This window comes from Dreissena polymorpha, chromosome 11, assembly GCF_020536995.1.
Source record: "Dreissena polymorpha isolate Duluth1 chromosome 11, UMN_Dpol_1.0, whole genome shotgun sequence".
NCBI lineage: Eukaryota > Metazoa > Mollusca > Bivalvia > Myida > Dreissenidae > Dreissena > Dreissena polymorpha.
Genome location: NC_068365.1, coordinates 66,051,170 through 66,062,445, shown reverse-complemented (window position 1 = coordinate 66,062,445; position 11,276 = coordinate 66,051,170). Strand labels below are relative to the sequence as shown.

At 31.0% G+C, this 11,276-nt stretch overlaps 1 protein-coding gene across 1 annotated transcript in view; it reads left to right on the top strand.

Annotated features, from left to right (window-relative positions):
- Positions 1-4,705: 4,705 nt before the first annotated feature.
- Positions 4,706-11,276, top strand: part of LOC127851542 (cadherin-1-like) — a 36,881-nt gene continuing 30,310 nt past the window's right edge. Inside the window, exon 1 of the mRNA XM_052385371.1 lies at positions 4,706-4,821. Within this exon, the coding sequence (XP_052241331.1) occupies positions 4,747-4,821 (75 nt within the window). The 5' untranslated portion in view covers positions 4,706-4,746. The remainder of the gene's footprint in view (positions 4,822-11,276) is intronic.

The window sequence follows — 11,276 nt, the reverse complement described above, 5'->3', positions numbered from 1 at the left end:
TTGCTATTTTTATAATTTGTCCATTGATATTCGTGTTATTTAGTTCCGGCAGAAGTTTCCAATTAAATTATTGTGAATGCTTATGCATATTGATTTGAAATCCCCAATAGAAACAAAATAATGGATTTAATATGATGGTGAAGTTTAGCTTTTACCACTAAAGTATTTTACGAGTTTATAGCAGAACCGCATCATTCGGCGTCTCATCAGGGACTACGCTGTTTGCCAAGGCCTTTTTTCTAGACGCTAGGCATAAATTGGTTAATGGCTGAAACAGACTCCAGAATATATTTATAATAATATTGTTACAGTATAATGTTATATGCTTTTACTTTGTACCCAAAGGCCATGTATTATGTTTTGGGGGTTTTGTTCTCAGAGTATTCGATGTATATTGGAAGACAGTTTTAATGTTTCATACGATTCTGTGTCCTCTATATGGCGATTCTAGAATGTAATATATTACAAAATTGACGTTGCATGTTTTACTGAATGTCGTGTATTTACGTTGGTAAATGAATGATTTAGATCTCGATATAGAACAGAAACAATAGTACACATTATTTATAATCTATATTGTGCTATACATTTAGAAACAATATAGGTAAAAAGTAGGTAAAGGTGCCGTCCCAAGTGCGGACTTTCATAGAATCCATAGAATTTAATACATCCATAGAATGTGTAATACATATTTTAAAAAACATCTATGATGTCTGACTAATTTAAAATTGGTATCACAATCCTAACTTTATTGATTGTATTGTTAATAAAACAGTCTTTAATCTTAATTTGATTGCATTGAAAGCCTAAGGTTAGTTCAGAAAACATCGTGCCATTTTAGTTGTAGTAGCAAAACTTTTTTGGCATTTACCGATAGTTTTTTAACGAATTATTTGTATTGACCAGCGTCCTCCTTTTCAATTACAGATAAACAACTTAGAGTCGTAAATTACATAGAAGTTAAAAAATTTTAAATTAGCATTTACTCCGCGTCACTCTGTAGCAACCTTTTACTGTAAAAAATCTCTACGAATCCTTACAATAGCTATCTTTAAAACAATGATTCCTTACAACAGCGATTTCCTACAAGATAGATTCATTACGAAAACAATGCCTTACATAAATGATTGCTTTCAACGAAGAGTCCTTACAACAACGATTTCTTACAACAATTTCCTTCTAAAACAATTCCTTACAATAGCAATTCCTTTAAAAGAAATGATTCATAATAATACAGATTCTTTAAAACTACTGTTCCTCGTATTTACGATTCCTTACAGCAACGATTCCTTACAACAACGATTCCGTACAACAACGATTCCGCACAACAACGATTCCTTACAACTACAATTCCTTAAAACAACGATTCCTTATAAGGACGAATCCTCATTTCTTACAAATAAGATTCCTTATATTAACGATTCCTTACAACAGCGCGTTTTTTATTTAAATAAAACGTTTTCTAACAGCATCGATTCCTTTCATCAAGAATATCTTTCGCAAATTATTCCTGACATTAAAAATTCACTACATTAACGATTAATTTCTACTACGATTTAACTACTCCTTTAAATAACGATGCATTATTACAACAAGGAATCCTTAGACTAACAAATCCTTACAACAACAATTCCTTTAAAACATCCTTCCATACAAAAGCGACTCAACAAAGATTCCTTACAACAACGGTTCCTTACAAAAACGATTCCTTACACCAACGATTCCCACAACAACGATTCCTTACAAAAACGATTCATTACATTAACGATTCCTTACAACATCGCGTTCTTACATCAAAGATTCCTTACAACAACGATTCCTTAAAGCAACAATTCCTTTGGGGAAAATCATTTACGCATTAAAATTGGAGAAAAGCACGATTTTATTTGTTATGCTATTTATTTTAATCAAACATGATTAGTGAAGACCTTTCCGATGCTAGACGAATAACAAATGGCGATTTCTCTTCTATTTTATTTCGCCGCTCTTTCGGTAGCGCGTTATACCTTTACGCATAAGACATAAAACTGCATTTATTTAAAGAGTAACATATTGAATTAAAAAAAATATTTTCATCAATAAAATACTTTTCATAAATATCAAGATAATCGCGTCATTCACTTATTTGTGCGAGTGTAACCAAATGTATACGCAAGACCTAAATTAGGAAACGGTATATAAATGAACTTTTGGCAACAAAACATCTGAAAATGTACTGAATATAAGTGTATACATTTATGTGTATTTACGTAGTCAATCGCATTTCTTTGTAAATCCGATTTCAGCAGAGTACGGTTGATTTCAAATATATCATCTTAGAAAAACTTGTGACGCAAATCAGTCAATAGAGATTCATCTTTAACTCTGTATTTACCACTGGAATCAATAATGAAATTTTTTTAATTAATCTTAACGCATGAAGAATCTGTTTTCGTATAAATTTAGCGTCGTTCATAAGTAACCAATATTTGTGTATTTGGATGGAGGGTCGGTGGATGAGTCTGGCTAACAATTGTTTAACAGGCTGTTACAAACCTTCAAGCTATTTCAATATGTAGATTTGTTTGATTTAATAACAAAAACTGTGCAACTGCAAAACAGTGCATTAAATCTAAACAATGGTTATTATTGGGTTTTACAAAAAAAGCTTCACTTTGAGAAGACATATGAACTCTGATTGGGTATTAACCAATTGACGTGTTTACAATAATTAAACATTAAAAAGAATGCACTGGGTTCAGTGTTAAGACAGGTCCCTGCATATAAGTTTATATTTACTGTTGTTGTTTTTTCGTTTCGTTCCTCGTCCATTGATCGGTGGCTGTCGCCTTATCTGATTTAATCATTCATAGCCTTGTCAGAGCTGTGTTAAAGAGCTAACAATAGTGTTTAATAGTGATGAATAATATCAATTGCCACTACTTCATGCTCATTTTATTCAGAGCACAAAGTATATTCAAGGTGAACAAAACATTTCTTATGATGATTAATAACGCGTTCGAAGTAAATGTTAACCATGGAAAAAGATATAGAAATTAAATGAGACTGTCGTTAACAAAGAATATGTAATTATAATATATTATTTGTTAAGAACAAAATTAATCAATTGCAAATACGCACTAGTTAATACATGCATGGAATAAAGATCGTTAATCATAGAGTTTGAAATATGTAAAATGATGAAGTTTGAAATATGAATAAAAAGACGAATAAAATGTCAACTAATTTATTATTTCCCATCCAAAGTTGACTAACTGCATGCTTGTCTGTGCATCGAATTATAGCAGAACGATCGAGTATTCGTTTTATTTGCCAATATCTTACGCTCAAATAGCACTGTACTATCTAGCAAAGATACATGCGATTAATTGTGTCTTGTTCTGAGAAAACTGGGCGTAATGCTTGTGCGTAAAGTGCCGTCCCAGATCAGCCTGCGCAGTCCGCACAGGCTAATCAGGGACGACACTTTCCGCTTTTATGGTATTTTTATGTTGAAAATCTTACCGAAAATCACGTTTAAGCGGAAAGTGTCGTCCCTGATTAGCCTGTGCGGACTGCACAGGCTTATCAGGGACGGCACTTTACGCACATGCATTATTCCCAGTTTTGTCAGAACATGACACTATTATAATAATGCACACTTGTAAACGTATTAGCGTCGTTATGGAAAAACAGGGCTTAATGTGTGTGCGCAAGGTGTATTCCAAGATTATCATGTGCACTTCGCAAATCGGGGACGACACTCTCCGCTTGTATAGTTTTATTTTCGTTTAAAGGAAGTCTCTTCAGAGTGAAAACCCAGCGGTCTGCCCATGCTCATCTGGGAAGACACTTTACGCACATGCATTAAGCCCCGTATTCCCAGAGCGAGAATCATATGAAGAGCAATCGGCGGTTGTCTAAATATGTCAGAATACTCGATATGAGAAAGTTGCATATTCAATTGTGTTTGTAGGTACAGAGGATATCATATGTGTGTGCTGTAAACTCATCTGTTAGTTTTATTTTAATCGACCATGATATTGACTATGAAAAGGAAAGTTCGATCTTTGACTTCCCCAATCACGCCATTATTTATAATTCATAATTAACATGACATTCATAAGAACCAAATGACTACATTTAACATCATGAATGCATATTTAGAGTTTTATTCAGCGACAGGAAAAAACTTTTTTGTTAATATACATATTCAAAACTTAGCAAACGAACTTTATTCTATATTGAAATAAGTCCTACGCAGAAAATTGCGTCATACGTGCTTTTGATTGATCTTTAGCTTATTATATGCATACGTACGACCTTAAACAAGTAGTGCTATATATTATTTTTGAAACCGTGTCCACAATACGTGTTGATGTGTTCTTCGTAAATACGTTTAATTTATGTAGTCAATCTTATGTCTGAATGAAACCAATTTAAACAGTTTACGGTTGAATTCATCTATAACATGGTTGTAAAAGGCATCAACAACTAATGGGGCAAATCAATAAATAGAGGTTCATATCTTTCTATTCACACGTCATTTGAATCTGTAATGAATAAAACGACGTTAATTTTTATGCATAAAAAGATGTTTTCGTATTCGCTTAAATCGCGAATAATTAAAACATTTTATGCGATTGGTGAATGGTTCTTGTTGACAGAACTTGTAAAAAGGTGTTATAAATCTTACCTCACGTACTTTATTGAATAACTCGAGGTTCTAAATTGGAATACGTTTGAGAGATAGTTGAACATTTGACCATGATGTCCAATTCCCCAACCACGGGATTTGCGCTCCTTTTAGTTACTGGATATATTGGAACCGTACTAGCGGCGGTACGTGTTTCATTTATTGCTGTTTTCATGATATTAAAATCGTAAACTAGAATAATGATGGTTATAATGGTAATGATAATAATAATATTATTTATAAGAATACTACTACTACTACTACTAATAATAATAATAATAATAATAATAATAATAATAATAATAATAATAATAATAATAATAATAATAATAATTAAAAAAATAATTAATAATAATAATAATGATTTAAGCTTCACTGCATTTAAGTCTTACTATGCATAAAAGCTGAGACGTTGATCATTTTGCGACAACCTTCAACATATTCTTTACATACCGTTTTAAAATTGGAAAATACTTTTTTTGCCCACTCCGTTTTAAGTAAGAAATATTGTGCTATAGTTTGGGTTTTCAGGTTTGAGGATATGCTATTGAGTGATATGAATATGTTATTATATAATGATATCAATAATTTTTTATTACTGCAATTATGGGTGTTAAAGTATATATTTTGTAGGTTGAACATGAATTCTTTATTTTAGCTATAAAGTCTTCATAGCTAAATGTGTAATATCATTTGTAAATCTACGGGACGATGAATTTCTAGCATGTTAACTGTTTGTTAGTTCCATTGAAATTTCCATATTAAGATTTAAAACTTTCAGAACTCTTTTTTTCAACTAATTTCACATTTGTTCCATCAAAATTAACGCTTAGTCAAAAAACAAGTGAGATTTTATAAAAAAAAATAATGTTACATTTAGAAGTTTTCTCAGCATCATCCAAAATAATGGTTGTTTGATCTGAAAAGTGAGCGTTTGTGTTCTTCTTAATTGATGTTATACCTTTCATGTCGTTGTTAATTTCTACAGATAATACCTCTGCGCTAAGAAACACGATATAACAAGATATTGGGTCTCCTTCATGACATCTTTTACGCCGAATAGGAAAGATTTCACATAAATTGCCAAATTGTGTGACTGCGGATATGCACATCTTTGTGAAATATTTGAAAACAAAGTTTAATGTCAAGACCATTAAAGATGTCTTATCGACAAATGAACAAGACTGAGAATTTAATGCCTTTGAAAATCAATTTAAATCAAAACGCCATAAGTATCTTTCTTTTTAGTAAACTTCATATTGTTCAATTTCAATATATAAGCATTGCGTTTTCACGTATGTATTGACCTTTAATACAACATTAAGTTTATCCATACATGTTTTCATCATCTTTGAAATTCCACGTGAGCCAATTTTGTCAATAGTATTAGAAATAGCTTTTCTTCCTCAGTTCCATGAGTTAGTCTCTAAAAAAGCGCTCGTCACTGGTGGTAGAGCATTATCTGAAATATCATCTTAAGTTATCACCAGTGTTAACATTTAGCGCATATTGTTCTTTAATATTACTAATTTAAATATTATTTAGGTAATTCAAATAGATTGCATTATTGAAATTCGTTAATGGTTAAGATGGTCACATAAGAGACTGACCATGTATAAATACATCATTTGTAACATGTAACATTTTATTGTATTGTTTCTTTTATAGCCATGTCACTCTTAAGCTGTCAGTATATCTACCATCATATATCACATCTATCCTCGTGTCAATACATTGTAAAGTTGACAATGGTTTGTAATGTTAGTGAATGATATCAATAATATAGCCATAAAATTTCCATTTAATGATGTGCATATTAAACGTGTATTCACAGTGAACAAAACGTACGTAATGATTCATGTCATCCAAACAGACGATTTTAACTATTGAAATGAAATATCCAAATTAAATGAGATAGCCGTAAAGACATTGTTTACATAGTTTTGTTTTGTTATAATACATCCATTGAAATAAATGAATTAATACATAATAAATAGTGTGACTTAAGGTCTTTAATCATAGACTGTTATCCACTATAGATTGATTGACGAACTGGTTCTAAAAGATGATGTATTCCGGAAGCTTTATGTTTGAATGACACCTATACAAATACACTTGTAAACCGGTCTATTCATAATTAAAACATGATAACCGAAGATTGCTCTTTTTGAAGAGGCTTTATGTAACTGGTTTTAAAGACCATACACGTTGAGATGCAAACATGAGTCTTCTTTCTAAGTGGAGGGCAGTACAATTTTGCTAGGAAAGCAAAAAAAGTTTAGGAAAATAAATAAATTTAGGAAACTATAGGAAAGTAAAATTAAGCAATGAAAGTAATATTTTGTTAACAAAGTAAGATCTAGTTTACGAACGTGATATCTATTTATTAAGACAATTGTAGTTAAAGAGTAAAATATACTTTTAGCAAAGGAAAACGTTCTACAAACGTTCAATGTGTTAAAGGTAAAATATAATAAGAAATTTAACCGTATATGCAAAGAAAAATATAGTTAAAAGTATAATGTAGAAAAAAATTAAAAAAGATTAGCAAAATTATATATTGGGATATTTAAATGAAGCAAGACAAGTACATGTATCTATTAAAGTAAAATGAAGTATGAGAATGTGATGTATCAGAAAAGTTAAAGTTAGGAAAGCTTTGAAAGTAAAATGAACATTAAAAGGTAACTGTAGTTACAATGGTAAGCTATAGTTAGAAAAGCTCCATGTAATAGGAAAGCAAAATGTATGATGGAAATTGGAATGTACTAGGGGGAAAAATAAGTTACATGTTAAAGGAACGCGAGATATGTTGGGAAAGTGACATGTATTCCGACAAAGCGTACTTTTTGAGACGCGTTTTATTTCTTTTTTAACGTTATTTGATTTAATATAACATATAAGCTAGGTTTATTGTTAAATAAGTTGCAATTTTTATGCATAATCTTCAATTTTTAAAATTAAAACAACGTTACGTCTAAATTGCGTGATTTACTGCTGAAAATACGAATCATGCATGTTGCATTTTTATTTTTATTTCAAATAGTAAATGGTACATCTGTCTATTTCTTGGTAGTTTTGCTGCATATAAGGTATCTATAAAAACTAAGTTCAAAATATTACTTAAATGATACTATTTTAATTTTACGACCCAATTTCTACTTGGCTAAAACCACTTACATTTTATAGCGCTCTCCCATTAACAATGGAATTTATTGTTTTAAAAAGTCTCTTCTTTATACAATTAAGGCGGAGCATGTCGTTCCTGATAAGCCTGTGTAGACAGCACATGCTAATCTGGGACGACATTTCATGCGCATGCATTAAGCCAAATTGTCCCAATGCGAGGCTCATATGAAAAGCATTTAGTATTCTTGAATATGTCTGAATAATGAATATGAAAAAGTTGCATATTACATTTTCTATGTAGTGGCAGGGTATGAACATATTTTGTGCTGAGACATGTTGTGTGTACTTGTTATGCTAATAGACTATGAGACTGAGTATAAAATATAAGTCCGACCTTTGACTTCCGCAAGTTCGCATTGATTTCTAAAACACACAACATCTGTTAGAACCAAATGACTGCAATTGTAAATAACACGACATATGTGAGAACCAAATGACTACAGTTCTAAATAACACGACATTTGTCACAACCTTATGACTGCAATTGTAAATAACACGACATCTGTCAGAACCAAATTACTACAATTCAAAATGACACGACATCTGTCAGAACCAAATGACTGCATTCTAAATAACACGACATCTGTCAGATAGATATGACTACAATTCCATATAGCACGACATCTGTTAAAACAAAATTACTGCAATTCTAAATAACACGACATCTGTTAAAACGAAATGACTACGATTCTAAATAACGCGACATCTGTCAAAACCAAATGACTACAATTCTAAATAACACGACACCTGTTAAAACCAAATGACTACAATTCCAAATAACACGATATTTGTAAGAACCTAAATGACTACAATTCCAAATAACACGACATCTGTAAGAACCCAAATGACTACCATTCCAAATAACACGACATCTGTAAGAACCCAAATGACTATAATTGAGGTCAGGAATCGCCTGCATATTAAGAGTTGTATTCTTCACCGAAATAGAACTAAAGTTGTTGTTTAAGTACACAACGGTCATATACTGTAAAAAGGCCTTCGGCAAAAAGTGCGTCGTTTTCATTCTTCATTCATTTGGTAATTGATATATTTATCAAATGATATTCGTACGTTCGACCTTAAGCATGTAATGCTATATAGTATCATAACAGCGTATCAACAATCCTGTTTGATGCTTTCTTCATAAATATTGTTAATTTATGTAGTCGATTGCATGTCTGCATTAAACCAAGTTAAACAGTTTACGGTTAAATTCAATTATCGCATGGCTGTTGAAGGACTCACACATCTAATCAAATCAGTAAATATAGATTCATATCTTTGTATTCATAAATCAATAATGAATAAACTGAAATAAATGTGTATGCATTGAAAAGATGATTTTGTACGCACTCTAAATCGCGCATAATTAAAACTTTGTATGCGACTGGTGAATGGTTCCTGTTGACAGAACGAATAAAAAGCCGATATGAATCTTACCTTAAGGTCTATAGGCTCATGTACTTTATTAAATGCTCTTAATTTGATAACGTTGTAAAGATAGTTATACATATGACCATGATGTCCAATTCCCCCACCACGGGATTAGCGTTCCTTTTAGTAGCTGCATATCTTGGAATCGTTGTAGCGGCGGTACGTGTTTCAATTATTGCTGTTTTTGATGATATAATAATCGTAATCTAGACTAATAATGGTTATAATAAAATGATAATAATAATAATAATATTATTATTATTATTATTAAAAGTAGTAGTAGTAGTAGTAGTAGTAGTAGTAGTAGTAGTAGTAGTAGTAGTAGTAGTAGTAGTAGTAGTAGTAGTAGTAGAAGTAGTAGTAGTAGAAGTAGTAGTAGAAGTGTTATTATTATTATTATTATTATTATTATTATTATTGTTGTTGTTATTGTTATTATTATTACCCATATTTTATATCAGTATAAAAGAAAAACCATTTGCATGTGTCCTATATGTCCTACACATATGCATTAGTTATATATAGTTTGCTAGATAAATATGTCATTTGCATTTCTCATTATTTGTTCTTAGAAATCGACAAACGATTGAGAACATCCTTCCAAAAAACGATTTATCATTGTAGAGGCTAAATTTAATAATGTTTTCCATATTATACGAAATTTTCAAGAAATCTATGTATGCATTTGCAACGTGTAACCAATTTCCATTTAATGAAAATGCTCTTTTATCTTCACTCCTTTTTAGCTTAACAGCATGCATAAGAGCTTCTACGTTGATCATTTTGAACTAACTTTCAAAATATTATTAACATAACGTTTAAAAAAATACTTTTTTTGCAGACTCTGTTTAAAGTTAGAAATGCTGTGCTATAAATGAGGTTTTCAGGTTTGAGGATAGGTTAGGAAGGGATATAAATATGTGATCAAATAATGATATCAATAATGTTTTTATTACTGCATTTATTGGTGTTGAAAATGTGTGTTTTTTCAGGTTGAATATGAATTCTTTATTTCAACTATTTATATCTAAATGTGTAATATCATTTGTTGATCTACGTTAACATAAATTTCTTGCATCTTAACTTTGTTGGTTCCATTGAAGTTTCCAAATTGAAACTTCCATATTTCATAACTTTTTTGCCAACCAATGTTACATGTGTTTTATCAAAATTAACGTTAAGTCAAGGAATAGGTTAGATGTTATAAGTAATGTTACATTAAGATTTTCTCTCAACTCCATCCAAAATATATTATGTCATCTGTAAAGTGACAGTTTGTGTTCGCCTTAATTGATGTTTATACATTTCATGTCGTTATTGTTTTCTACAGATAATGCTTCTGCGCAAATAAAAACGATATAAATAGATACTGGATCTCCTTCATGACATCTAAAATGAATAGAAAAGATTTCACATGAATTGCCAAATTTAATGCCTGCGGATTGGCCATCTTTGTGAAAAAAAATTCAAATCAACGTTTTACGTCAGGACCATGAAAATGTCTTATCGACAAATGAATACGATATAAATTTGAATGCCTTTGAAAATCAATTTAAATCAAAAGGCCATAAATATCTTTCTTTTTAGTAAAATTCATACTTTCAGATAAATAAGCCTTGTGTTTTCACGTATGTATCGACCTTTAATACAATATTAAGCTTACCCATACATGTTTTAATCATGTTTGCAATTGCACGTGAGCCTATGCTGTAAATAGTATTACAAACTGCTTTTCCCCTCAGTTCCATGAGGTATGTGTCTAAACAAGAATTCGTCACTGATTGTCAATATAAAGAAGTGAAACTCCAGCTGCTGGAGCAGTATTGAATTTTTATTATAAACAATTAGTTGGTCCTTTATTTAAGGCAAGTGACCGATTGCCCAACCAGTACAAAACAGCACAATACAAAACAACATAAACACATATAAGAATAAAGCTGGGGTCACCGCCTTGGAACGGTCAATGCAAAGCATTGGG